We start from the raw sequence: 27,926 nt of genomic DNA, 5'->3' as shown, positions 1-27,926 counted from the left end.
AGATATAATTTTTTTCTCAGTTCAGGCCGATACGTATTCTTCTACCTATTTTGGTAAAAAAAATCGCAATAAGCGTTTATCAAATGGTTTGTGCAAAATTTATAGCGTTTACAAAATAGGAGATAGTTTTATTGCATTTTTATTAATATTTTTTTTTTACTACTAATGCCGGCGATCAGCAATTTTTTTCGTGACCGCGACATTATGGCGGACACATCGGACAATTTTGACACATTTTTGCGACCATTGTAATTTTCACAGCAAAAAATGCTATAAAAATGCATTGTTTACTGTGCAAAATGACAATTGCAGTTTGGGAGTTAACCACTAGGGGGCGCTGAAGGGGTTAAGTGTGACCTCATATGTGTTTCTAACTGTAGGGGGGCGGGGCTGGACGTGTGACATCATTGATCGTGTTTCCCTATAACGGGGAACACACGATCAATGACAGCACCACAGTGAAGAACGGTGCTTCGGACCGGGTCGCGTGCACGCACGACAGACCCCACGGCTGGGCTTAAAGGGCAACGTACAAGTACGTAGATGTGCCCAGCCGTGCCATTCTGCCGACGTATATTGGCGTAAAGGGGTCCTTAAGTGGTTAAGCTGCCCAGGTTCATGACAAGTTTACATTACTTAAAATGACATTTTTACACAATCGGGGAGATTTACTAAAGTTGGTGCACACAGAATCTGATGCAGCTGTGCATTTTAACCTATAAGATTCTAGATTTTATTGTCAAAGCTCAATTGAACAAACCAAAGATAGAAGCTGATTGGTTACTAAAACTGCAGCTGCTCCAGATTCTATCTACACCAGTTTTAGTAAATTCCCTACCACTGTATTTTTTTCATAGACCAACTGTTTCACTTTTGTTGAGACAGTGGCTCCATTTATGACCAGTGTGCATGGATATGACCACAGTCTAGGTGGATCCGAAATAGACTATCTAAAGTGTCCTGTTTTCACATTTTAAATTGAAAGGATATATGCTTGTTTCTAATGACACATGCATTCTTTGCATGTGGCTTCACAGACAGTGATGTAGTTTCTTCAAAGATAGGAGCTCCCAAATAGAAGGTACAAATATCAATATATGTATATTGCAACATGGTATCTGTAAAACTGGTCAGGATATCTGGAAAAGTGTATGATGGCAGGCATGATGTTAGGTCCACAGCATCTTCAATATTCAAGTCCCTGTGGTAAAAAAATAAATATCTCTACCTAATGTATAAAATATGTACTGGGGCTGGTTTCACTTGAAATCATTAAGAGACTAGGGGGGGTGGATTGCCAATGATGTGGACCGTGTTTAGGGTTTTCCCACCGAAGGTTTCACTAATTCTATTTCAGGAGGAGAGTGTGTGTGTAAGTCAGCTCAGGGAGCCAGGCTGAGCTGTAAAGCTAGACAGGTGTCAAACACAAGGCTGAATCCTGCTCTCCAGGCCAATTCATGTGGCCCTCGCACTCCCCTTCTCTCCTGGCCCCACCTGGTCTCAGCAGTCAGCAGCAGAGAAGACAGGACTCCACCAGATCCCGCACTTTTCTGTCCAGCCCTCCTGGCAGCAGCACAAGGCAAGGGGTGCACTGATGTGTGGGATAGTGGGGGGGGGGGGGGGGGGTGCTCAACTTCTGATGGTGGGGGGGCTCTTTACATCAGATGTAAGGGGGGTGAGGTGCTGATACAACCAGCCCTTTGAGGTCAACCATAATGCTGATGTGGCCCACAAGGAAATGGAGCTTGACACCCATGTGGGCTGCTGAACTTGCCAGTGCTATAGGACACTGTCACTATCTGCTGCTGCTCCAAAATAGAGGGGAACAGTACCTTAGAGTTTTTTCACATAAAGGACTCAGTAAAACTCAGTAAAGCAGAAGTTTATTTTCTTAAGCTAAAATAAACAGTTTGTTTTTAGCTATGAACGCTTAACCGCTTGTCGACTGTGTCACAAACATTTACATCGGCAGAATGGCACGGCTGTGCAAAGCAACGTATTTTTACGTTGCTTTGATATTCGCGCCGTCCAGGCGCGCGCGAGTCTGTGCTGCGAGCTTTGGGACCCATGTTCACTGGTGTCCCGCGATCATGTCACGGAGCTGCAGAATGGTGGGATGCCTATGTAAACAAGGCATCTCCCTGTTCTGCCTTGTGACAGGACACCGATCTTCTGCTCCCTGTGATCGGGAGCAGTGATCAGTGTTATGTCACAGGTAGCCCAGCCCCCACACAGTTAGAATCACTCCCTAGGACACACTTAACCCCTTCCTTGCCCCCTAGTGGTTAACCCCTTCCCTGACAGTGTCATTTACACAGTAATCAGTGCATTTTTATAGCACTGATCGCTGTATAAATGTCAATGGTCCCAAAATAGCATCAAAAGTGACCAATGTGTCCGCCATAATGTTGCAGTCACGATAAAAATCACAGATCGCCCCGATTACTAGTAAAAAATATATATTAATAAAAATGCCATATTTCCCCTATTTTGTAGATGCTATAACTTTTGTGCAAACCAATCAATAAATGCTTATTGCAACTTTTTTTACCAAAAATATGTAGAAGACTACGTATCGGCCAAAACTGAGGAAAAAAATGTATATATATTTTTTGAGGATATTTATTAGAGCAAAAAGTAAAAAATATAGCTTTTTTTTCAAAATTGACAAAAAAATAAAAACAATATAGCGCAAAAAAAAAAAACAATACCGCCGAAAGAAAGCTGTATTTGCTAAAAAAACGAGTAAAATATGCAGCATAATTATTAGTCGCCTTTGGGATTATTTCTGCTACAAAAGCAAAGTTTTGCAAAACACATCTTAACAGTGGTTCATTGAGCATAGTAACTGGTAACAATTTTCATGGCATTAAGTCGATATATTGCTAACTGTAATTTTCTATTACAAAATGACTTTTATGAGCCGTGTTTATTTTCCTGATATCTCTAATCATATATTATCTATGGTGCGAGAATCCGTGGAGTAACTCACTGCACTCTAGGTAAATAAGGTGGAAACAGAGGGGGGGCGACAGGTGAACAGGGGAACAATTTACTTCCCTGACACCAAATACTGTAGGATGAAACTATGTACTAGCCTAAATACAAAAGCACAACCAACAGTATTTCTGAAGCTTATATAGAAAGGTTGCATCATTGTACAGCTGCAGCTCAATTATTTTTTTCTATATTCACATTTGATGCAAACCAAATACTTATCTAAAGGTATAGTTCTGCTTTAATCTGAAGTATATATATATACAAAAACAAACAAAAAAAAAAACAATAGCCTAATAAATATAATAAAACAAACTACATTTGTAGGTATTATCTTATATTATTAATGCCAGCTGTGGATTTCTAAAGTTCCTACAGAGATGTTTGATTATACAGAAATAAATATGGACAGGCACGATTTCCTTCTTACCTTTTCCTTCTCTCTCTAGCCGAGACTAGCATTCTGCTGTATTGCCAACTATCTCAGAGTTTTAATGCAGACTAAAAGGAGGCCACTTAAAGCTTGTCCTCATCCTTAGCTTCATTCTACTTCAATTTGCTTTGGGCAATGATAGACCAAGCTTTTAAGATGTTTGAATTGAAACTTATATAATCGTAAGCAAGTTGAAACTCACTGACCTAATTTTGATAACAGTCTTCAGAAAATATATTTGCTTTTCATCTAGGAGTGATTAAAATGTCTCCTGAGAATATATTAGTAGAGAAATGTATTTTCAATTTTCAGCCGCAAGTTTTAAATAAAATGAAAAAAACAATAAGTGCTTTATATGCTGACATATAGTCTATTATATTTATAGTCATGTTAAGTGTGTTTTAACATAAAATCGATCAGGGCCAAATAAAACTCACTGACAGATTTCCTATTTGCCATCATAAAGATATAGCTAGAAAGGTATTTAACATGTGGTATTTGGTTTCTAATATTATTTCACTACCACCCTTTAAGCAAGCATTAGTTTAAACCGTGTACTGCTTTTTAACTGCGAATGGTTCCAATATGTCAGCTAATCTCACATAATTAAACACTTATTTATTGTCGATATGCCTAAATGGGTATCAGGCCTCGTACACACGGCCGAGGAACTCGACGTGCCAAACACATCGAGTTCCTCGGCCAGTTCAGCACTGAAGCCGCCGAGGAGCTCGGCGGGCCGAGAGCTCCCATTGAACAACGAGGAAATAGGCCCCGTACACACGACCAGTTTCCTCGGCAGAATTCAGCTTCCGACCGAGTTTCTGGCTGAATTCTGCCGAGGAAACTGGTCGTGTGTACACTTTCGGCCGAGGAAGCCGACGAGGAGCTCGGCGAGGAAATAGAGAACATGTTCTCTATTTCCTCGTTGTTCTATGGGAGCTCTCTCCCCGCCGAGCTCCTCGGCGGCTTCAGTGCTGAACTGGCCGAGGAACTCGATGTGTTTGGCACGTCGAGTTCCTCGGCCGTGTGTACGAGGCCATAGAGAACATGTTCTCTATTTCCTCGCCGAGCTCCTCGTCGGCTTCCTCGGCCGAAAGTGTACACACGGCCGGGTTTCTCAGCAGAATTCAGCCAGAAACTCGGTCGGAAGCTGAATTCTGCCGAGGAAACTGGTCGTGTGTACGGGGCCTCACTGTATAGACAATGGCCCAGATTCATGTAGCACTTACGCCGACGTATCTCCAGATACGCCGCGTAAGTGTTAATGTGTGCCGTCGTATCTATGCGCCGTGCCCATAGAACTAGATACGCCTGAAATTAGGCTTCATCCGACCGACGTAAATTTCCTACGCCGTCGTATCGTGGGCGCATATTTACGCTGGCTGCAAGGGGCGCTTCCATTGATTTACGATTTGAATATGCAAATGAGGGAGATACGACGATTCACGAAGTACTTGCGCCCGGCGCATTCATATACGCGGTTTACGTAAGTCATACGTCCGGCGTAAAGTTAAGCCTCATAAAGCAGGTGTAAGTCATGTTAAGGTATGGACCAGGGAACAGCCGTCGTATTTTACGTTGTTTACGTAGTAGTACGTGAATAGGGCTGGGCGTAGGTTACGTCACGTCATAGGCAGTGATTCAGCGTAGCTTATGGAGTATTTTAGACGTGATTCTGAGCACTGCAATGCGTCCACGGGACAGCGCATGCGCCGTTCATTCGGCCCATCATTTGCATGGGGTCACGCTTCATTTAAATGGATCACGCCCACTTCCAACTACTTTGAATTAGGCCAGCTTACGCCAATGAATTTAAATTACGATGGTGCAACGTTGGGAGCAAGTGCTTTGTGAATACTGTGTTCGCCGCTCTGCGCTACGTCGGCGTAGCGTATATTCGATACGCTACGCCGGCATAACTATGTGCCGAGGTACGTGAATCACGGCCAATGATTCTATCTATGTTGTTTTCAAAATGTTTTGTATAATTTATTCATACTTGTTTCATATATAATAATAGGGGGTGTGTCCAACTGCCAGGATGTGAACAGTGCAGCTGTTGAGCTCTGCCCCAACTGAAGGATATCCTGCTATATCTGTAGCTACCTTTGATCAAGGTACTGAACCCATGCTGTCCCAAAGTGTAGAGGCGATTCAACACTGCCAGGCTTTCCTGACAGCACACATTGGCATTACAAATAGATTTCTCTGTGCCTAAGCAGGACGTTCATAATATCCACCACTGGGTCACCGATGCAAAACAATGCCTTAAAGAAATGGAAGATGTTTTGCACCCAATGGGTGCTGAGGCAAGAGATCCTAAAAAACATACAAATGTCCCTAATAATATATTTGTAGGCCTGAAATTCCTTGGGTTCTCTTATGACTCTGAGGGACGTGATGGAGAGGACTTTATGAAAAACAAATCTTGAACCTGTGTTCAGACCTCAGGTTTTCTCCCTCCTCTGTACCATTGAACAAGCACCCAGAGCCCCCTCTCTATCATCACCTTTGGGGGAACCCTCTCACCCTCTTAATTAAGCTCCTACGTTTTTGAGACAGAGAATTGATGCTTAAGGTAGTCATAATTATCCTATACTTTTTATCTGCAACTCAAAAACAATATGCTACCTTTTTGTGGGTATAACAATTTCTGAGAGATCAGAAAATTGCATTCAACATATTCACATCTATCCAGCTAAACAGAGTGATAAAGGGAGGTAAACCCCACTTTATTGGTCCTAAAAAAAACTCATGCCATCTAGACATACAGGGTCAATCTGCTCCTTGATCCTCAACAGAACGCTAGACACCATATGCAAATACTGTATATTTACTAGAACTGTAATTCTTCATTTATAAATACAAAGAATAGATCCAGCAACTCCATTTGGTTATATCCATTGCTGGTAAGTATTTTTCATGTCTGTATTGCCAGCATGGGACTACATATCCCAGCATGACTACGCATATGGCTTGAACTCAAAATATGATGCAGACCTGTTTCTCATTTAGTTTATTTGGAAGAAGCTTTTTGTCTTGTTTTATACACCTTTTGTAATTTTCTATTGTGTAGATAATGTGTATAAACAAACATCCATTGCTAGAAAGCATTTTCCGTGTTTGTATTGCCAAGTGCTTCACCTCACCTTCTGTTTTGGATGTCTCATAATTGCTGTTTTAATGAGACAATTAATTGGAAGGTGTGGTTTGGCAAAGAGTATATATGTTCTGTTTTTTAACTTGAAAATTGCCCTGTGATCCAGGCTTGTAAGCCGGAACGCGCGAGTCCCTGTATGTTTTTACTCACTTTTTTTATGCATCAACAAAGAAGCAACAAGGACGTTTGCTGGCTCTATTATTTGTATTGTTTGTATTTATGTCTGTACCGGTGTGAGAGAGAGCATCAGAGCCAGAGCACCCATTGTGGATTTTATTAAAAGCCTACAAAGGGCTTACACTGATTTTGAGCATTTCATTATCTGCTTTTACCTGTAATTCTTACTTTACTGAAGATCAGACATAAAGATACATGCTGCACTATTCCAGAATATGTTACAGTGCAAGTGCAAAAACTCAGTGAGCAATATGTGTATTCAAGTCCTTTTATAAAAAGCTTCTATACTTTCTAAAACACAATGTAAAAAACAGAAACAACTTCTTCTCATATGTGCTCATCACATGGACTCTGCTTCACCACTGTGCTTTACATGGAAGCTTACCAGAGAAACATGACACCCCCTCATAGAATGGTCATGATGTGCATAGCAATTATAAATGCTATGGAATATATCAGCCACTTCTTCTCAGGAAACCCCTCCAAACATCACATTTATGAAAAAAGAAGAAGAAAGAGCCAGGTGGTAATGAATGTAAGCGCTATACATTAACATAGCCTGGGACTCGATCCCTGAACTTCCACACTTACGTGGTGACGTCACAGCTTCTGGTTCTTCCTACGCATTTCGTTAGAGATAATGTCATGCATTAAAAACGGGTTTAGTTTGCACACATTTGCAAATACATGCGTAAGTTACAGAGCTCGTGAATGCACCCGAGTATTTTCTGTAGTCCTAACTCTAAATTTTGAGAGCATCCACAGTGGAAGCACATGCATTATAATGGGTAGGCAGATGGAGGGATCATATCCCACCTTAAAGACACAGGGGTGCACTGGACACCCAGCATATAGCACCATGAGAGCAAAGGTGTCCAGTATGTCCCCTCACCAATATTTCAACAGTACAAACAAATGGCCACTGCCCTCACCTATAACTGGCCTTTGCAGCAAGGAGCACATGAAAGGGCAATACATGCAAAACAAAACTAAAGAAACAGGACAGGACAATTTGCTTGGTTAGCAGGCTGGTTGGTACCTTGAGCTGGGAATTTCTTTGGTTTTGTTTTGTGATCCAGGTTGTCCAAGATCAGCATTTGACCTGACAAATGTTCTTTTATTGAATTGGCACACATTCCCACAGATACATTCCAAAATCCATTTCTAAGAAAAGGTGGGCACTGTTATTGGTGTCCAATAGTTTTAGATTGGGATGTCCACCACGTTCATTTAGGTGTGTATCCTTAGGGCCCACTAACAGGCCAGGTTTTATGTATTACCTTGGGGAGATGCAGACTAGAATACTGCAATCACTGAGCAGCAAATTATATCACCTGTGATGTATTTCAGTTATCTTGCAAACCTGGCCTGTTAGTGGGCCCCGAGGACAGGGTTGATGCCTTAAGGGCCAGATTCAATGTATGTGAATGCATGGAGGGCCGCATTCACCTGCTAATAAAGGAAGATAATAATCTGGACCCCTTTACATTACACAGCCTCCCGTACCTCTGGACGCCTTTACATTGCATAGCTCCTGTACCTCTGGACCCCTTTACATTATACAGCCCTCCTGCATATAACACAGCCTCCCCTCTACTCAGCTCCCTCTGCATATAACACAGCCCCCCCCCCATGTTATGCTTTAACTACTAGCCGACCAGCCACCGTCATTATACGGCGGCAGGTCGGCTCTCTTAGGCGAGAGCCCGTAGCTATACGTCCTCTCTTTTAGCCGCCACTAGGGGGCGCGTGCGCGCCGCCGGAGGCGCGCACGCGCGCCCCCCGCTCGCCCCCGACTGCCGTGCGTGTGCCCGGCGGGCGCGATCGCCGCCGGGCACATGCGATCGCTCGGTACAGAGAAGGGAACGGGAGCTGTGTGTGTAAACACACAGCTCCCGGTCCTGTCAGCGGGGGAAATGCTGATCTTCCGTTCATACAATGTATGAACCGAGGATCAGTGTTTCCCCTAGTGAGGCCACCCCCCCCCACAGTAAGAACACACAGAGGGAACATACTTAACCCCTTCCCCGCCCCCTAGTGTTAACCCCTTCACTGCCAGTGGCATTTTTATAGTAATCCAATGCATTTTTATAGCACTGATCGCTATAAAAATGCCAATGGCCCCAAAAATGTGTCAAAAGTGTCCGAAGTGTCCGCCATAATGTCGGAATACCGAAAAAAAATCGCTGATCGCCGCCATTACTAGTAAAAAAAATATATTAAGAAAAATTACATAAAAATACCCCCTATTTTGTAAACGCTATAACTTTTGCGCAAACCAATCAATAAACGCTTATTTCGATTTTTTTACGAAAAATAGGTAGAAGAATACGTATCGGCCTAAACTGAGGAAAAAAATATTTTTTTATATATTTTTGGGGGATATTTATTACAGCAAAAAGTAAAAAATATTTTTTTTTTTCAAAATTGTCGCTCTATTTTTGTTTATAGCGCAAAAAATAAAAACCGCAGAGGTGATCAAATACCACCAAAAGAAAGCTCTATTTGTGGGAAAAAAAGGACGCCAATTTTGTTTGGGAGCCACGTCGCACGACCGCGCAATTGTCAGTTAAAGCGACGCAGTCCAGAATCACAAAAAGTACTCTGGTCTTTGGGCAGCAATATGGTCCGGGGGGTAAGTGGTTAAATTGCGCACACTCGTGAACTAGCATCAAATTATGGTACTTTAAAATCTCCATAGACAACATTTAAAAAGATTCTACAGGTTACCAATTTAGACTTATAGAGGAGGTCTTGTGATATAATTATTGCTCTGGCTCTAACGATAGCAGCGATACCTCACATATGTGTTTTGAACACTGTTTACATTTGCGGTAGCGACTAATGTATGCGTTCGCTTCTGCACAGGGGCACAGAGGGATGGGGCAATTAAAAAATATATATATTTTTATTTTTTTACACTGTCTCTTTAAAAAAATCTGATCACTTTTATTGCTGTAAAAAAAATTTTTAAACATCCCTTGTGACAGTAATAGGAAGTGACAGATACTCTTTATGGAGAGATCTGGGGGTCTATAAATAATTTGACTTCCATTTGAATTGCTGGAATTATGTCATGTTTGCATTACCTACATACACCTTAAAATAAAAATAAATAATAATACACTGATCACTGATATATGTTAAATATTCTCAGGTACTTATCTAAATAACATGAATGAATATATAAAGAATTGTTGCCATAGATCTGTTATTTTCCTGCTAAAGTAATAGTGAAGAAAAAAGGTATGGTACATTGTTAGCAACATTGCATAAAATACAATACTTTCTAAAGCCTCATACACATGGTCGGACTTCAAACAAACTTTTCTGTGGATTTTTGTCCAAAGGGAGTTGGCCGGGCACTCCCATAGCATATAGGGAACAAAAAGTGCAGCGCAGTTCTCTATTTGCTTTTGACTTTGTTTGTTTGTGTGCTAGCCGCTATATTGTTTCCTTTTTTGTTTGTTCAGCTAGCGCAGTTGTTTCCCCCACATTTCTACTCCCATAGCATACACACGTTTGGACTTTTATGCAAACTTTCCTAAAACTTTCCCAAAATCACGTGTTTTTTCTGCTCTTTACCGCCACCCTTTGGTCAACTTCTGCTATTGTTGGTTGATTTTAACATTGGTTCTGGGCATGCGTATTTGCACTTTGTACAAAAGTCCAATGGCTTGCTATACACACGGTCGGACTAGGCACCATCGGACTTTTGTTCGAAAAGTTTGTCCGTTTGCAGAGCGAACTTTTGTCCGATGAAAACAGAAAAAGTTTGTCCGATGGAGCGTAAACATGGTCGGATTTTTTGAAAAATTTGCTAATTTTGAAGTTTGTTGGCAAAAAGTCGACCGTGTGTATGGACCAAACTTGTTTGTAGAACCTGGTTAGAAGAGCTATTGACTGGATACTAGCAAAGAAAAAGTGTTTTTCAGTCATGCGCCTAAAACCTACGGCCTACTGTGATGTGATAATCCTCTCACAGTACAATAGCGTAATAAAATTCATAGTAATTAGTAAAATGTGCCTGCAAGCAATACTAGGCTAAATACAAAAAAAATAAAGGATTCTTGCTTTGTGAATGATATAGTAAGATTAATTATATCCAATCAAATTGTGTCCATCTGTAGAATGTTATGACAGCAGGAACAAATCATACTGAATGGCATAATGCTGTGGGTCTCATTCCCTAGTTTGGGCCTGCTATCCAAACTTTGAGAAGATCAAGGAAGGCTTTATGCAAACAATTTTTTTTTTTATGCAAACTATTTTTTTTTCTTTGTTCATTTAAACTGCATTTTTTTTTTAATTGTTAAAATGCATCATAAAATGTATGTCATTTCTATAATTTAAACTACATTATGAATATGTTTTAGCGAAGTGTGTCCTAAAAGGGTAATTCCTGGGTGCCCTACAAAAAGTTTGTTATAAAAAAATTAAATAAAAGGTTAGAGAATCACTATGTGCAGTATATGCTCTTCCACTAGTCCGATAATCTGAGAACCAACCAACAGTAATTCAGGCTTCTGTGTTTAAAAATACAAAGTGTTTCACATTTGTTTAAGATCATTTATGATCTTTTAAGTACGGCAGTATGTTTTTTCAAGTTTGTTGTGGTGCTTAGGTGCATTTTTCATACGTATTGGCATGTTTCAAAAGGCATGCAAAATGGAAAAAAAAGCAAACCAAAACATACAAATTTGCATACAAATAGACCACAATACATGAAAAATGCTAAAAAGTGTAGTCATTACAAATGCATGTATTTTTTAAAACACAGACATGTGAGATAAGCCTACGCCTAAAAATGAAATAAGACAATATAGCGTAAAAAATACACAAATTAACTGTTTTGTCCATATCAGCAGCATGCTGTACATGTTATTTAATTATTATTATTATTATAAAGGTACGTCTAAAAAGCAATCTTTGAACATATGCAATGTTTTCTCCTGTTGTTAAAAGTAGAATCAAAGGTGTATTGCTAAAAATCAAATGAATATCTGCATCTCTGCTAATACACTACATATTGGTAGATCAGAAACAACACCACTCACCTGTTTGGCTAAGCTGTGATGTGCTCCTACTTCTTCTTGATACTAGTGCAGCTACTTTGGCACTAAAACTTGGTCTTCGTTTCTTCCCACATAACCCAACCGTTCCCACTGCTGTATCAGACTGGCTTCCATCATTGTGCTCCAACTGGTAGATTTCTCCACTTACACTTGTGCTCTTAGTTATGGTTCTCCCTGAAGATCCCATCCGTCTGCCTTGCATCCTAGGTGGAAATGGACTGCATGTTAAAAAAAATGCACTGCTGCCAACAGTTCAAGCAGCTACTCACTAAAATCACATATATAGCTTGTTCCAATTATATATTAGCGATTCCCCTAAAACATATAATTCACTACACATGCCCCCTGGACATAGACAGCAGATTGCCCTTAAATTCAAACCAAGTAATGCATCTCTGAACAAGGGATTTACTAAAACGTAGTTCACATTTTAATACAATTTGTTTTGAAAAACAGTAACGAAGATGTAATGTGTGTGTGGAGCGTTGGTATAAAATAAAATGGTTACATTGTGCAAATGAGTTAAAAAAACAAGAACATTTTAAAATTTTAGGTAATATAAGCAGCATCAACTTCATTTGAAACAGGAAGCTATCTTGAACTTGAGACTTTTGGCATCAATGCCTTTCTGTGGGTACTTACTGCCACCATATAATTGCTATTTACTTTTTGGTGCCTTTCTTCTTCTGATATTTTTGTACAGAGATTTTGATGCCAGGTAGTTTCCCAGCTGAAAGCAAGTGTACATTAAAGTCCCCATACATCCTCTGACCCCTAACCTTAACCTGAACCTTTAGCTATCAATCACAAGTAACCCTCCCCTTACTTGAACCCTTTAGCTTCACCTAACATCTAATGCCTCATTTCCACTGAGCGGATCGGTTCGGTACGCTATTTTGGGTGTTTCCATTATGAAAGCGTGCCATAAAACGAACCGTACCGGACCATTCTGGGTCCTGCTTCAGATGTGGGGCCATAGAAATGGAACGGTTCCATTAGGGCGGACCTACAAATACATCTCACTGATTGGTGGACGCGCTAGGCATTTTTCCTAAATCCTGTATGGTCCCGACGTTCCGATTTGCAGTGGAAACACTCACGAGAATAGACCAGTCCATTCTAAACCGTTCCAAACATACTGACCCGAACCGTTCCGTTCAGTGGAAACAAGGCATAAATCAACCATTAACTCCCCCTCAACAGTTTAATTGTATTTCTAACCAAACTTTTCTCATTTTAGATACAGTATGGATAGATTTGAACTCCTGTGAGGTTTTTACTACTGTCTGGGGCTCTACTAGAGAGGTTAATCCTCACTTCCTGTCCTGCTGACCAAGGTTACACCTAACAGGAAGTTAAGGAAAATCTACAACAGCAACACAATCACCCTACTAAGGAATATTGTTAAAGAAAAGCATTTTAGTGCACTCCTAAGAAAAAGGTAATTCTTGATTCACAAGTAGGGATAAGCCCAATGTTCAAATAGCCAACCATTTGGGGTGTTTGCGGCAAATTCGAAAGCCGCGGAACACCCTTTAAAAGTCTATGGCAGAAATCAAAAGTGCTAAAAAACACAAAAGACAGCTTGGGACAAAAAATTAAATTTCAGCAATGTACATCCATTCTCGAGAGGAGGATACGGAGAAAAACAAACAAAAAAAAATGTGGACACGATCAGCCACCATCGATTAACACTACCTCCGCCATGACAGCTCTTAAATAGCTGAGGGTGGGCCCCTGTCGCATTCGAGGGTGACCCCCGCCCCCCCCCTCTGACACAACGGGGAAATGCCACAGGGTTACCCAGTGACATGTACGGGTGACCCGCCCCCTCTAATGCAACAGGGGTTTCCCCTTGGCGTCAGAGGGGGGCGGGGTCACCCGTTCATTTCACTGGGTAACCCTGCAGCGTTTCCCCATTGTGTCAGAGGGGTGCAGGGTCACCCGTGCATGTGACGCCTCCCTCAGCTGTCTCCTGTGTTCTTTACTATTTTGACACTTTTTTAATGAAATGGTAGGGGTACATTGTACCCCATTACCAATTCACATGGGGGGCAGGATCTGGGGGTCCCCTTTGTTAAAGGAGGCTTCCAGATTCCGATAAGCCCCCCGCCCGAAGACCCCCACAACCCCCGGGCAAGGGTTGTGGGAATGAGGCCCTCATCCCCATCAACATGGGGACATGGTGCTTTGGGGTCCAGACCCCATAGCATCCTCCCCATGTTGAGGGCATGTGGCCTGGTACGGTTCAGGAGGGGGGCACTCTCTCGCCCCCCTCTTTTCCTGCGGCCTGCCTGTTGCGTGCTAGGATAAGGATCTAGTATGGATTTTTGGGGGGAACCCCACTCCATTTTTTTTATTTTGGCGCAGGGCTCCCCTTAAAATCCATACCAGACCTGAAAGGTCTGGTATGGATTTTGAGGGGGACCCCTATGCCATATTTAAAAAAAAAATGGCACATTGGCAAATTGGCAATTTTTTAAAATTTTGGTCCGTTTTTTTCAATGACTTTTATCTGTATTGGCGGGATCCGACCATTCATTATCGCCACGAGCAGTTTTAAATTACTTTTTTCCTTTAGAAATTTCATTTTGCGCACAGACTATTCTAAACACGGGAACAATGCGCCACTTTACAGGCATACTAGAGACACCCCCCCCCCCCCCAGGTATGAAATGTAAAGGAATATTTCACTTTTATTGTTTCACTTTAAAGTGGTTGTAAACCCTTACAGACCACTTTTAACTACAGGTAAGCATATATTAATGCTTACCTGTAGGTATAAGAAATATCTACTAAACCTACACAGTTTAGGAGATATTTGCAGAAACCCAAACCCAAACTCTACATTATAATTTACCATTTAACCTAATACCTGAAACATAAAGTGTTTTTAAACCTAAAAATGTATTAAATTGCAGCTCACTAATTCTTACATGTGGCGGCCGCAGTAATTTTGTTTCTTGGCTTTTTTCCTTTATTTGGTGATTCAGCCAGTAAGTCTGTTGTTATTCAAGTTACTATTACAGACCAAGCTGTCCAGAGTTAAAGGGTTGACACAAACCATTTACCACTTACATGGGTGCTTACACTGATCAGCTTTTATTCTTTCATATAAAAGCTTTATCCCAAAAGGAATTTTTTTTGTTGTTGCTATAACTGTTTAAGAAGTGTTAGCTGAAGTTCAGCCTCAATTTGTTAGTCAAGTCCATCTAAATCTGCTAGTATAACACTACCCTCTCCCAAGACTGACAACACTGCTACCCAAAGATGTCTGCTTTACTACTTCATCCAGAATGCAGACATCCTAAGACAGGAAGTGTGTCATTGGAAGGATCACTAGGTGAAATAAAGGGGAAAAGCCTAATAAAGGAAATAAATGCTGCCACCACACCACACAGGTTGGTTAACTGTGAAATGTTACAATTTTGGATTTAATACCACCTTAACCCTTAACTTAATACTTCACCTCCTTTAAAATAAGCACAACCTTAACCTCCAACCTGAACCCCTTAAAACCTTACATACTGTAATATTGTATACAAATGTATATCAATGCAGCTTGGATATGAACTAAAGTATGGCTCCTCCTGAAGCAAACTTCAATGGACTACCTATTAGGGCAGAAGAAGATTGCACAGCCAGATGACATCAAAGAAGACAGGATAAATGCATAAGCTCATTATTACATTGAATAGCAGGACCCTGTGAGGTGTTTACTGCTTAAACCTGGGCAGAATGACAGCATGCCTCCTGAATGGGAAGGGATCGTGTGGGCATCCTGTACGGGCATCTGATCTTAAATTTAACTCTAAGCCTTGGACAGGAATGAACTTTTCTGAGCTGTCTTCAATGACTGCAATTACCAACACCCAACTATGGATGTGTACCAAGTCAGGACATAAGTGGAAGAAGCTGCATCTGCAATCCCAATGTGAAAGCCAAGTGCTTTCACACTAAATCGCCTGAAAAATTCCCCAGTGTGAAAGGGGTCTTAGCGTTAAGAAAAGCGACTGTAACTCGCTTAAAAGAAGCCTCATCTGCAATCCCAATGTTAAAGCCCGAGTGCTTTCACACTGAGGTGCTGGGCTGGCAGGGCGTCAAAAAAGTCCTACTAGCAGCTTTTTTGCAGCGCTTTGGGAGCGTTAAATACACTGCTCCTAAAGTGCCTCTTCCCATTGAGGTGCTTTTTTTTAACACCAAAGCGCCTGAAAACCGCCCAGTGTGAAAGGGGTCTTAGCGGAGCTTTACCAGCGATTTTCGGGCACTGGCAGTGTGAAAGGGCTTTTAAAGTGTTCAGGCTTTCATGTTGGGATTGCAGATGAGGCTTCTTTCAGGCGATTTACATGCACTTTTTTAACGACAAAGCATCTGAAAAACATCCCAGTGTGAAAGGGGTCTAAAGGCCCCTGGTATGACAGATTCAGTAAGAATGAGAATGTGTTAGACAAGAGAGTAGACCCCTCCCTCTCCTTTGGCAAGTGAAAATGTCCAAACTGGGCCCAAAGTGTAAATATTTTGTGTGGCCACCATTATTTTCTATCACTGCCTTAGCCATCTTGGGCATGGTGTTCACCAGAGTTTCACAGGTTGCCACTGGAGTCCTCTTCCACTCTTCCATGACGACATCACAGAGCTGGTGAATGTTAGAGACTTGCACTACAAAGAATATTCTAAGAAATTGTGTATGATACTTATCCTATACAATAAAATGTATTTATATATAATTAATAGTTCTGTTTGGAATAGTTTTACAGAAATTTCACTATTCTCATTTTTAGAGCTCAAAAGGAGGAATTTTAATATACCTTTCATATCTTAGAGTACAGTACAAGACACAAGAACTGATTCATAAACTGATTCATGGTTTGTATGCCGCTACCTTCAGGAGATTAGACACTGGCAAATGCTTTGCTAAGTCCAACCACTAATGTCCCCATATAACCCCACTCACGCCTTGAGACTCCACTTTGTTACCAAACATGAGAGAGAACAGAGAAAAGAGTGCCCTGTACTGTATTGCAAGATATGGAATCAACAGTTATGTCTTAATTCCTCTAGTCTATATCATACAGTACAGGACACAGAAAATGATTCATAGACTATAGAATGTTCCCAAGCAATTATCAAGGAGCGGGCAACATGACAGCTAAACAGCCACAACAGGCTCAAATACAGAAAACAAGAAACCTCAAAATAAGCTCTTTACTATAGAAACAACTTAAATGAAGAACGTTAATTTTTGTGTGGAGACTTGGGTTGAGCGAACCCGAACTGTAAAGTTCGGGTTTGGTACAGACTTTGGGTTTTTCCCGGACCCGAACCCGAATAATTGGAAAAAGTTTGGGTCCGGGATCGGAGTTCGGGAAAAAAAAATGTGCGGAGGTCCCCGCAAATTCAATAACCAGACCCTTTAGGTCTGGTATGGATATTAAGGGGAACCCCGCCATCAATTTAAAAAAAAATTACGTGCGGTTCCCCCTAAATATCCATAACCAGACCCTTCAGGTCTGGTATGGATATTAAGGGGAACCCCGCCGTCAATTTAAAACAAAAATGACATGCGGTTCCCCCTAAATATCCATAACCAGACCCGTTATCCGAGCACGTTGACCTGGCCGGCCGCAGAAAAGAGGGGGGACAGAGTGCGGCCCCCCCCTCTCCTGAACCGCACCAGGCCACATGCCCTCAACATGGGGAGGATGTCCCCATGTTGATGGGGACATAGGTCTCATCCCCACAACCCTTGCCCGGTGGTTGTGGGGGTATGCGGGCGGGAGGCTTATCAGATTCTGGAAGACCCCTTTAACAAAGGGGACCCCCAGATCATGACCCCCCCCTGTGTGAAATGGTAATGGGGTACACTGTACCCCTACCATTTCACGAAGGAAGTGTAAAGTCTTGTAAAAATAAAAACACACACACACACACCGTAGAATAAAGTCCTTTATTAATAAAAAAAAAAAAACTCCAGCGGTGATATTCCACTCGTTCCCGGCTTCCTGCTTCAATGTTGTCCTGATCCTGCGATGGCTGCGGGTGATCTCCAGCGATGAGAAGATCCAGCGACGGGTGATCTCCGCTCCAGCGATGAGAAGATCCATTCATCCGGAGCGCAGCATCCCCCGACCTCCTCTCACCGCTGGACACAGCCCAGCGAATGACGCGCTGAAGCTGTGACATTACTTATATAGAGGAGGCAGGGCTACCCGTCACGTGACCCCGCACCCTCTGACGTACCCTCTGCTACGTCACTGGGGAAGCCCAGGAAGAGGGAAGACGGGGCTTACCCAGTGACATAGCAGAGGGTACGTCAGAGGGTGCGGGGTCATGTGATGGGTGGCCCTGCCTCCTCTATATAAGTAATGTCACAGCTTCAGCACGTCATTCTCTGGGCTGTGTCCAGCGGTGAGAGGAGGTCGGGGATGCTGCTCTCCGGATGAATGGATCTTCTCATCGCTGGAGCGGAGATCACCCGTCGCTGGATCTTCTCATCGCTGGAGATCACCCGCAGCTGTCGCAGGATCAGGACAACGTTGAAGCAGGAAGCCGGGATGAGTGGATTATCACCGCTGGAGTTTTTTTCTTTTTTTTTTTTTATTAATAAAGGACTTTATTCTACGGTGTGTGTGTGTTTTTTTTTTTTTACAAGACTTCACATCCTTTGTGAAATGGTAGGGGTACAGTGTACCCCATTACCATTTCACACATGGGGGGGGTCAGGATCTGGGGGTCCCCTTTGTTAAAGGGGTCTTCCAGATTCTGATAAGCCTCCCGCCCGGATACCCCCACAACCACCGGGCAAGGGTTGTGGGGATGAGACCCTTGTCCCCATCAACATGGGGACATCCTCCCCATTGAGGGCATGTGGCCTGGTGCGGTTCAGGAGAGGGGGGCGCACTCTGTCCCCCCCCCCTCTTTTCTGCGGCTGGCCAGGTCAACGTGCTCGGATAACGGGTCTGGTTATGGATATTTAGGGGGAACCGCACGTCATTTTTGTTTTAAATTGACGCCGGGGTTCCCCTTAATATCCACACCAGACCTGAAGGGTCTGGTTATGGATATTTAGGGGGAACCGCACGTAATTTTTTTTTAAATTGACGGCGGGGTTCCCCTTAATATCCATACCAGACCTAAAGGGTCTGGTTATTGAATTTGCGGGGACCTCCGCGCATTTTTTTTTCTAAAAGTCCGTGTCCCATTGACTACAATGGGGTTCCGAGTTCGGGTTCGGACCCGAACCCCAACATCCAGGTGTCCGCTCAACTCTAGTGGAGACACTTTGTATGCAGTAATTTGAAACAGTATGAAGAGCTAACAGTGGACTGAAACTTTCATCTATAAATTTCTAATTGAAATAACTTGCTGCAAGAGCAACAATGGAGACTGAACAGTCACCTTACAACCAACAGTTCAGGAGAAATGTGAAAAAAGAATTCAAGTGGTGGCTCTGCTCAAAGAAGAAGTGCTGAACTCTAGGTACTATGGGCTGGTTTCAGGCTATGACAGGAACAATGAAGGTGATTTCAAGGGAAAACAAGATCATCATGAAGGTAAAGAGAATACTCGTCTCCAGGCTATCTTGTCCCCAAGTAAAACGGGAATACAAGGAAGGTTACTGCTATTGATGTGGACAGCCAAAGGATTGGATCTTATGAGGGGCCCCCTCAAGGGAATCCCCCTATTTACAAGGAGAACTTGGGATGGCTACAAGGTCCTGTAGGAGTCTCATTGGGTGAAAAGGAATAATCCTGTATAGGAGACAACACAAAGAGTATAAGGTGTCGAGAGATAGAAAAGGTGTTTATAAAGTCCACCATCTACAAGATTCTAAATATACAGGGTTCTAAATTAAATGGATGAAAGACAATCCACAACTCCATACATACTCTTAAGTCAGTCCAGATTTATTGCATCTCCATAAATGATAAGTGTGTACAGCAGATGTTAATGTGTTTCGACTATAATGGCCTTGTTCAAAACATCTTCTGTACACACTCATCTTTTATGGAGATACAGTAAATCTAGACGATTTAAGAGCATGTATGGAGGTGCGGATTGTCTCCCATCCATTCATTACACTGGCAGCTGAGCAACTGTACATCCTGCACCCGACAGCTCAGGAGGATTGTCATTAACCTGGACAGTAGCACCCTTCTCTGTTATTGATGGATTGGTTCTAAATGAAATGCAAGAAGTATGGCCAGGTCAAGGTACATGTAGAATGAGGTAAAATTAAGGAACTCAGGATGAGGTTTTCTATTAGCCCACAAGCCAGAGCTGTTTTCCTAAAGATTACCAAGCAGGAGAAACATCTTGTGCCCAAATGGGGGTGTAAAGGGAGACATCCAACATAAGCATGGAATGCGCTAACATATGGTAAGGCATTAGAAAATTGCCTGCCCAGCCTATCATGCATCCATAGGCTAATGAGGTTGGCTAAGTAAAGTAGGCAAGTGCTGAAGCTGCTGTAAATCATAGGCGGAGATGAAAGGGGAACTACCCAAGATACCCCAGGAACAGGAGAATTTGAACTATTTTTTGATACAATTTGGCAATTGTGTACCTTGTATGGATGTTGAGACCTTAAGCAGGGGAGAACAGATTAAACTCAGGGTTCCAGTAGAGAGAATTAAGAACTTGTCGCATGAGAAAAAAGAGCTACCCCTGTGCTGCCTTCAGGAGAAGCCACATAAGAGTAAAAAACAATCTAAAAAAAGGGCAATGGATCATGCCTAGAAGAAGGTCTCAAGAATAAGAAAAGATTATTTTTTTGATCAGACATACTGCAGTGTAGACTATGGTATTTTAGAAGCAAAAGAGTAGTGGGACTTTAAACATAGTAGAAAGATTCCCTAGGAGTATCCCTAGGAAAAACACTGCGCTAACAGGTGATTAATATAATAAAATATTATAAATGAAAAAGCGGCTAGTACCTATTGCTCAAAATACCCAAAGCAAAAAACCATACATACAAAAAAGGTACAGCGCTAGTAAATGCGTGATGACCCAAATTGGTATAAACAAATGGGAAGAAACAGGAGGATTAAGTGAAAAATTCAGAAATTAGTGAGTTCATGAATAATCAAAAAATGATGATATTGGAAAAAAATATAATATAGAAGTCCATAAAGTGTCCAATAGTGAAGGAACGAAGTTGATAATCTTCCACCAAAAGAAAACACCCGTGTGGTAAATATAATCTGCTTACCAGATCCTCTGACCGTTATTACAGCGGTCAATAGGGCTCAGAGATATTTATAGTCCTCTCAAACAGACTCAAATCCGGCAGGTGAAAAAGGAGGGTCAAGTCCTCAGCTTCAATCCCCAGCACATGAGAGATGAGCGCTCATATATTAAAGGAAAAAAGAACAGGAATGCTCCATGGTGAAGTACTGTGAGTATAAGGGCTTTTTAATGAAATAAATTGCACTTACAATTCGGTTGATGTAAAATGGCATGTAAACAAAGCACAACGCGTGCATCCGATCGAATCCTAACAGCTGTTCTCCGTGTGTGTAGCTCACTTCCGCAAAGGCGATGATGTGGTACGCGCTGTTGGCCACTCCTACGCACGTTTCGTCGTAAGACGTCGTCGGGAATGGAGTGGAGCACATTTTTTGGATTTGTCCTTGAGCACTGCACTTTAAGAATAATCCTGTGGACATTATACTACCTTCAGGCTGCATGTCTTGGATTTTTTTCCCTGGATTATTATCCTGCACTTTATTATTTCACAATTGCATGAAAACCTTTTCACTATATTTTCTTAATATGTTTGGACTTCAGTTATATTGATTTACATATTGGATGGAATTAGCTTTGTTGCACAATATTATCACTTTATGCACTTTAAATATTTATTGCTGCACATATTTATTTATTGTATATTTTCATTGATGTTATCACTGGTATATTCATTGATCATTAATCTTTATATACATCATCAGTGAGCACATTGCACTTTATTTGCTAGGTTATTTATTTGTATTATTGGTAAGCGCCCCATTCCTCATATACTATTAGTGTGCGAACATTACTTAGTTGTGGCCGCTGCCTAGTTTTAAAACAATTAGTTCACTATAGTAATTTTGGTGTATTTATATTTATTATTAATTAGTAGCTATTCTCAGTTATTAGTGTGGTTTGCGCATTAGTTTCCCCCATTGCTCACACTTGGAAGTACAGTCGCTGTAGATCTGAGGGGGACATGCAAGAAAAAAAAAAACAGCATTTGTGCTTGCACATGATTGGATGATAAAATCAACAGAGCTTCCCCTCATTTCAGAGCTTCCCCTCAGATCTACAATGATCTACAGCGACTGCACTTACAAGTGCACTTCTAGTGCACTTGTAGTGCAGCGTGGATTTGTCTTTAGTAAATCAACCCCATTGTCTTTTATAGTAAGCATGCACATTTCACTTTACCAAGTGTATTTTACATTTTCAGGGGCTTAGCATATGGAAAGGCTCTACACAGAATGCTATCAATTTTCATGGAAAGGGTTAGGTCCTCTGCAAATTATTTTTTTGTGTGGCTTGTCTCCCTGCTGGGGAAATTCATCCATTTATTTATCCTGCTGACCACTGTCACTGAGACAAAAAATAAGGGAAATAACTAAATTCTAAAGCTGTCATGAGAGCAAGGGGTGATGGAAAATATTCCAATAGTTTCACATGACAACAACTGTCTAAAGTAGAAAATTTCAATACCTTGGGGAGGTTTTCTCTCACTGTTGCTTCAAGGCAAAAAGTGAAGGGATATCTCCCCAATAAGACAAAATTTACCCGATAGGAACTTTAACATTTCCCTATTTTAAAAAGGATATGATTTTACATACATGCTAAGGGCCCTGCATTTGTACAACAATTACATGTTTTCTGTCTCAGAGTTCCTTCCAGTCCTGTCCCCCTCACCCCATGTTTTGGCACATATCAGACAGGCTGTATAGCACAGAAGCAATAGGCTTCAATCTGCTTCAGTGGTATCAAACAGCAAGGAAGTTCATAAAATCCCATCTAAAGCAGACCTTCACCCTAAAAAAAAAAAAAAAATTGTATTTTCCTCTAGTTCTCTCACATTAGGATTTTTTGAACGTTATAGTGTTAACACAGTAGCAATATTGCCATCACAGCACTACCATTCATTGCACTTGTCCTTCAGTCTTTGGAAACTGAAGTGCCAAAATCACCACTTTTGTAGATGCTAGGAAATAGTTCAGGCAGTAATGAATTCAATCTTTCCTATTCTGACTCCTGATGTGAAGGACTAGGTAGCAGAAATGCTGTATATAGAAATATGTCCACTGAGACTACAGTACATTCATAGCAATACAAGTGTTATGGGGCATGTAAATTCTGGCTACAATGCTTGTGAATGATTCCATTCAAATTAGAATAATTTGCTCAATGCAAGTCAACGCACAAAAACAGTGCAATAGTGTAAGCAAGATCAACTGCAAACTACTGAATCCACAGAGGCAAGGTGAGAGGTACAGCTTTAAAGCACTTAGGATGGAGTTTAGTGTTTAACTGAAAGTATTTATTATTGTTTGTATTGTTGATAAGTATACAACTGTGTGTCATCCTGACTTTAGAGCACTGCTTGGTAAAAATACATTTCTGAAAGAAAGTTTAAAATGCATTGTGGAGAGTTTTTGTTGCAGGTATCAACATTAGAAAACATTTTTATTTTCCACTTACCAAAGCCTTCTGCTTGGACGCTCAGATTGCTCAGACATAAAGCTTGTGCTGCTGAGGCGGGAGGCACTACTGGTACGGGAAATGGCTGACACGTCACTGACATCACTATCTGATGATTTGGCTGAGACGTTGTCACAACTTCTGTATTGATCTTTATGCATGTTATACTAGTGGTGGAGAAAAATAGCTTTAAAACATATTTTTTAACACATCATGCATTTGATGAAATATAGAGAAATTGTTTAGACAGACAACACAGTTTAAGTAGAAACCTTTGATTAATTCTATCTGACTGCTAAGAGATACTATAATTTTTACTTTTCAATATATTGCTGTTTGCTATGGATTACTGTCCCTTTGTATAATAAACTCTTTGCCATACTAAATAATCCTAGCAGTGTATACATTTATAAAAATATTAATATACATTTTTATTTTGTCTTGCAATGACAGCTGACAAAATACACAGATTTGCAGGAAGAAAATCTTAAAATAATTTTAAACAGAAACAATGCAAGCTTTATAGCCCGTGTCAATGGATTATGGGGTTGTGTTAAAGGGATTGTAAACACTCAAGGTTTTTCACCTCAGTGCATTATATGCACTGAGGTGAAAAACCTCCTGTAATGCTGCAGCCCCCAGAAACCCTGTTTTACTTACCTGTACCCCTCTATCTTGCGCATGGGAAGAGCACACCAGCAAAAGACGGTGTCTCAGGTCCCGATTGGATGGATTTATAGCAGCGCAGCCATTGACTCCCGTTGCTGTCAATAAAATCCAATGACGTGGGTGCTTTTGTGACCTGCTTTCTGTGTAAATAGACGCAGAATCAGGACACAGGAGCGTGTCCGCATTGGTCTGTCCACGAGGAGAGCGCTTCTCCAACGGGGCAATTGAGAAGAGGAGGAGCCAGGAGCGCTGCTGAGGGACCCCAGAAAAGGTGGATCAGGGCCACTCTGTGCAAAACCAACTGCACAGGGGAGGTAAGTATGACATGTTTTTTTGTTTTTTTTTTTAAAACCCTAAACCTTTACAACCCCTTTAATTACATCAGCTTGTGAATTTTCTGAGATCATTCAGAATTCAACTTGCAATTGACTCCATGCATTTAACCTGTTTCTAACGGGCTGTATTCCCCTAGGCCTTATGTACATGGGCAGAAAAACTACTAAATGCATCTGTCTTTTTTTTTTTTAAACCAACTCTAGGTTATCTAATGTGCATATGCATATTGTGTCATTAACAGGCGCATTGCGAATACATTTGCATATAAGTGCCTGTACATATGCAACATTAAAGACATTTTTTATGCCAACTAATGGCAGCATATTTGGAGCATGAATCCATACGCCTGTGTGCATGTAGCCTTGGATTTGTATGGAAATTTCACACCTATGGGAATGCCAACATCTGTTCTACTGCTAGCATTTTATGCCTGCAGTCTCTAAAAAAAAAGTTCTTGTTTTTTTTCTTAGTAATCAAAGATGATGAGGGTGCCGATAGGAGGCTTTATTACTTAAAACTTACACTATATTACCAAAACTATTGGGAAGCCTGCCTTTACAGGCACATGAACTTTAATGGCATCCCAGTTTTAGTCCATAGGGTTCAATATTCAGTTGGCCCACCCTTTGCAGCTACAATAGCTTCAACTCTTCTGGGAAGGCCGTCCACAAGGTTTAGGAGTGTGTCTATAGGAATCTTTGATCATTCTTGCAGAAGCGTATTTGTGAGGTCAGGCACTGATGTGGACAAGAAAGCCTGGCTCACAGTCTTTGTTCTAATTCATCCCAAAGGTGTTCTATCAGGTTGAGGTCAGGTCTCTGTGCAGTCCAGTCAAGTTTCTTCACCACAAACTCGCTCATCAATGTCTTTATAGACATTGCTTTGTGCAGTGGTGCGCAGTCATGTTGGAACAGGAAGGGGTCATCCCCAAACTGTTCCCACAAAGTTGGGAGCATGAATTGTCCAAAATGTCTTGGTATGCTGATGCCTTAAGAGTTCCCTTCACTGGAACTAAGGGGACAACCCCTGAAAAACCACCATACACCATAATCCCCCCTTCACCAAATGATTTGGACCAGTGCACAAAGCAAAGACCATATTGAGGGGTGTTTTTTTAAATAATTTCTCAACAAAATAAAGACTATTGTCATGGATGCATGTGTGCATTTGCTTTGAATATTAAAAGTGAATAAAATTGTGTTTTAAGTTTGTGGTGCTCAGTTTAGCTCCACTTTAATAAATAGGAGCTTATAGACACACCTGAACGCAACGTTTTTATAACTAGTAAATGTAAGTAAACATACACCTCTGGAAGCAAAAATGAAACATACAGTACTGTACCTCCCAACTTTCCAGACTACCTAAAGAGGGATATATTTTGGTTTTAATATTTTACCCTTATGACAATTCCATATCACGCCTCTAAGTACATTTTACATAACAGGTCATGAAAAAGGCAACGCCTTAAAATGAAGAACAGCCAGCATAATAAAATCATCCATCATATAGCTTTCGAAAATTTAAAAAATAATAAATTATACCAATATCCCTGAACCTAATTCTTCTGGCCTACTACTACTACTTTCGATATAATATTTATAGGGTACTGGCAGCTAAAGTTCATTGGGAAAATATTAATTGATGTGTTAGAAAACCCCCTGGTAAGTAGGCACTGGAGGTGTCTGTAGCATGCACCCTCACCCCTCTACAAAGGACTAAGGACAAATAGTGGCCCGATGTGAATATTCATGTTAAGGATATACTGCTCATTATAGGTGCCAGTTGGTGGTCAAATTGCACCAGCAGGACCAACTACCCTCTATGTTTATGAGCAGATTTAGGCATTCTGTTGGTTTGACATGCTAATACAGAATACATAGGCTGTGTTTGAAAGATGACCTGTAACCTTCAATTGGTTACTAGGTGGCTTTTGTTTCTGTTTTACAGCTTCCTGCTCTCTAGGGCAGTTCTGGATGAATACTTTTATAAATTTATTTAAATAAAGACATGATATTTAATTCAATTAAAGAAAGAAAGTAGTAATAAACTGTAAGCACCTTGGACTTACTGGGTATGTCCACTGACTTTATAAAATCAAATTGGAGTATGTTACAAGGTAATCTTGCAAAACAATATAAGCTCCTTCCAGTGTGCACAGTTTACACAAGAATATCAGTGCTCTTGCTGAATGAACTTAAAGAAATAATTAGGGGTTATTAGTTCTGATTCATAACCTTTTTCGTGTGCTACAAAAAGAGGCAACAACCCTAACTTGGGTTTTCCTTGAAAAAGGCAATTTCTAGAATCTAGTTTTTATCCAGTACAGCTGTCATTAGATGAGGCTTTAAATATGTGACGTCATCAAAGTAATTTTTCATGGGAATCAGAGACAATATGATTAGCTAAGATCCACATCCTTTATCTTGTGCATAATCTAACACCTGAAACACATGAGAATCATATTCCCCCATTCCTGACTCAATGTTCCCCTGCATTTCCATCCATGGTACAGTAGCATACTGTTACTGAAAACATCATAAGGAGTATAGGCCATGAAAATAATACTTACTCCCATCCCTGATTTAGCAATTCACAGCAAATATAACTGAAATTGATTGGTTGCAACTGGTTACTGCCATTTGCATAAATATATTGGGTCAGATTCACGTAGAGCGGCGCATATTTAGATCGGCGTAACGCATGTCATTTAAGTTACGTCGGCTGAATTTTGTGGCGTAAGTGCCGTATCCACAGAGTATTTGCGCCCAAATTTGCGCCAGCGTAACGTAAATTCCGAGGCGTAAGGCGGGGTAATTGAAAGTGGGAAGGAAGTGGGCGTGCTCCATTGAAATGAGCTGTGACCCCATGCAAATTAAGGGCCGGTCGTACTGCGCATGCGCACACGAATCTGCACCTCACTGGGCATGCTCAAAACTCGGCCCGGCGCAATCAGTGAGATAGGAAATACGCGATTTTGTGTCAATCTCGCTCCCTTTCTCGGCGAGATTGAGCACCTACGAGCCCCATCATGGGAGCCAGCGCTGAGCTGGCTTGCCGCGATAGAGACAAAGCCATCATAGAAGCGACGGGAGATCCGACTTGGATTCCCGCCAATTCTACACGTGTGCGGCGTTTGTTATGAATCCTGAGGGGGAAGTCCCCGCCGGATTTTAAATAAAAATCCGGCATGGGTTCCCCCCTCAGGAGCATACTGGGCCCTTAGATCTGTTATGGGTTGTAAGGAGAGCCCCCCTACGCCGAAAAAAACGGCGTAGGAGGTCCCCCTACAATCCATACCAGACCCGTATCCAAAGCACGCTACCCGGCCGGCCAGGAAGGGAGTGGGGACGAGCGAGCGCCCCCCCCCCCCCTC

At 41.5% G+C, this 27,926-nt stretch overlaps 1 protein-coding gene across 15 annotated transcripts in view; it reads right to left on the bottom strand.

Moving 5' to 3' along the window:
- RIMS1 (regulating synaptic membrane exocytosis 1) overlaps nt 1-27,926 on the bottom strand; it is a 492,278-nt gene that overhangs the window by 104,198 nt on the left and 360,154 nt on the right. For 12 of the 15 annotated variants that reach the window (XM_040349940.1, XM_040349925.1, XM_040349926.1 and 9 more), the window contains 2 exons: nt 23,549-23,715; nt 11,828-12,048 (listed from right to left, as the gene is read on the bottom strand). The exons of the other annotated variants lie outside the window; for them this stretch is intronic. In XM_040349940.1, the coding sequence (XP_040205874.1) occupies nt 11,828-12,048; nt 23,549-23,715 (388 nt within the window). The remainder of the gene's footprint in view (nt 1-11,827; nt 12,049-23,548; nt 23,716-27,926) is intronic. 15 annotated transcript variants of the gene reach the window in all.

The sequence above is a fragment of the Rana temporaria genome, chromosome 4, assembly GCF_905171775.1.
Source record: "Rana temporaria chromosome 4, aRanTem1.1, whole genome shotgun sequence".
In the NCBI taxonomy this organism is placed as follows: domain Eukaryota; kingdom Metazoa; phylum Chordata; class Amphibia; order Anura; family Ranidae; genus Rana; species Rana temporaria.
The sequence above is the reverse complement of the archived record's forward strand: the minus strand, read 5'-3'. Positions and strand labels throughout refer to the sequence as shown.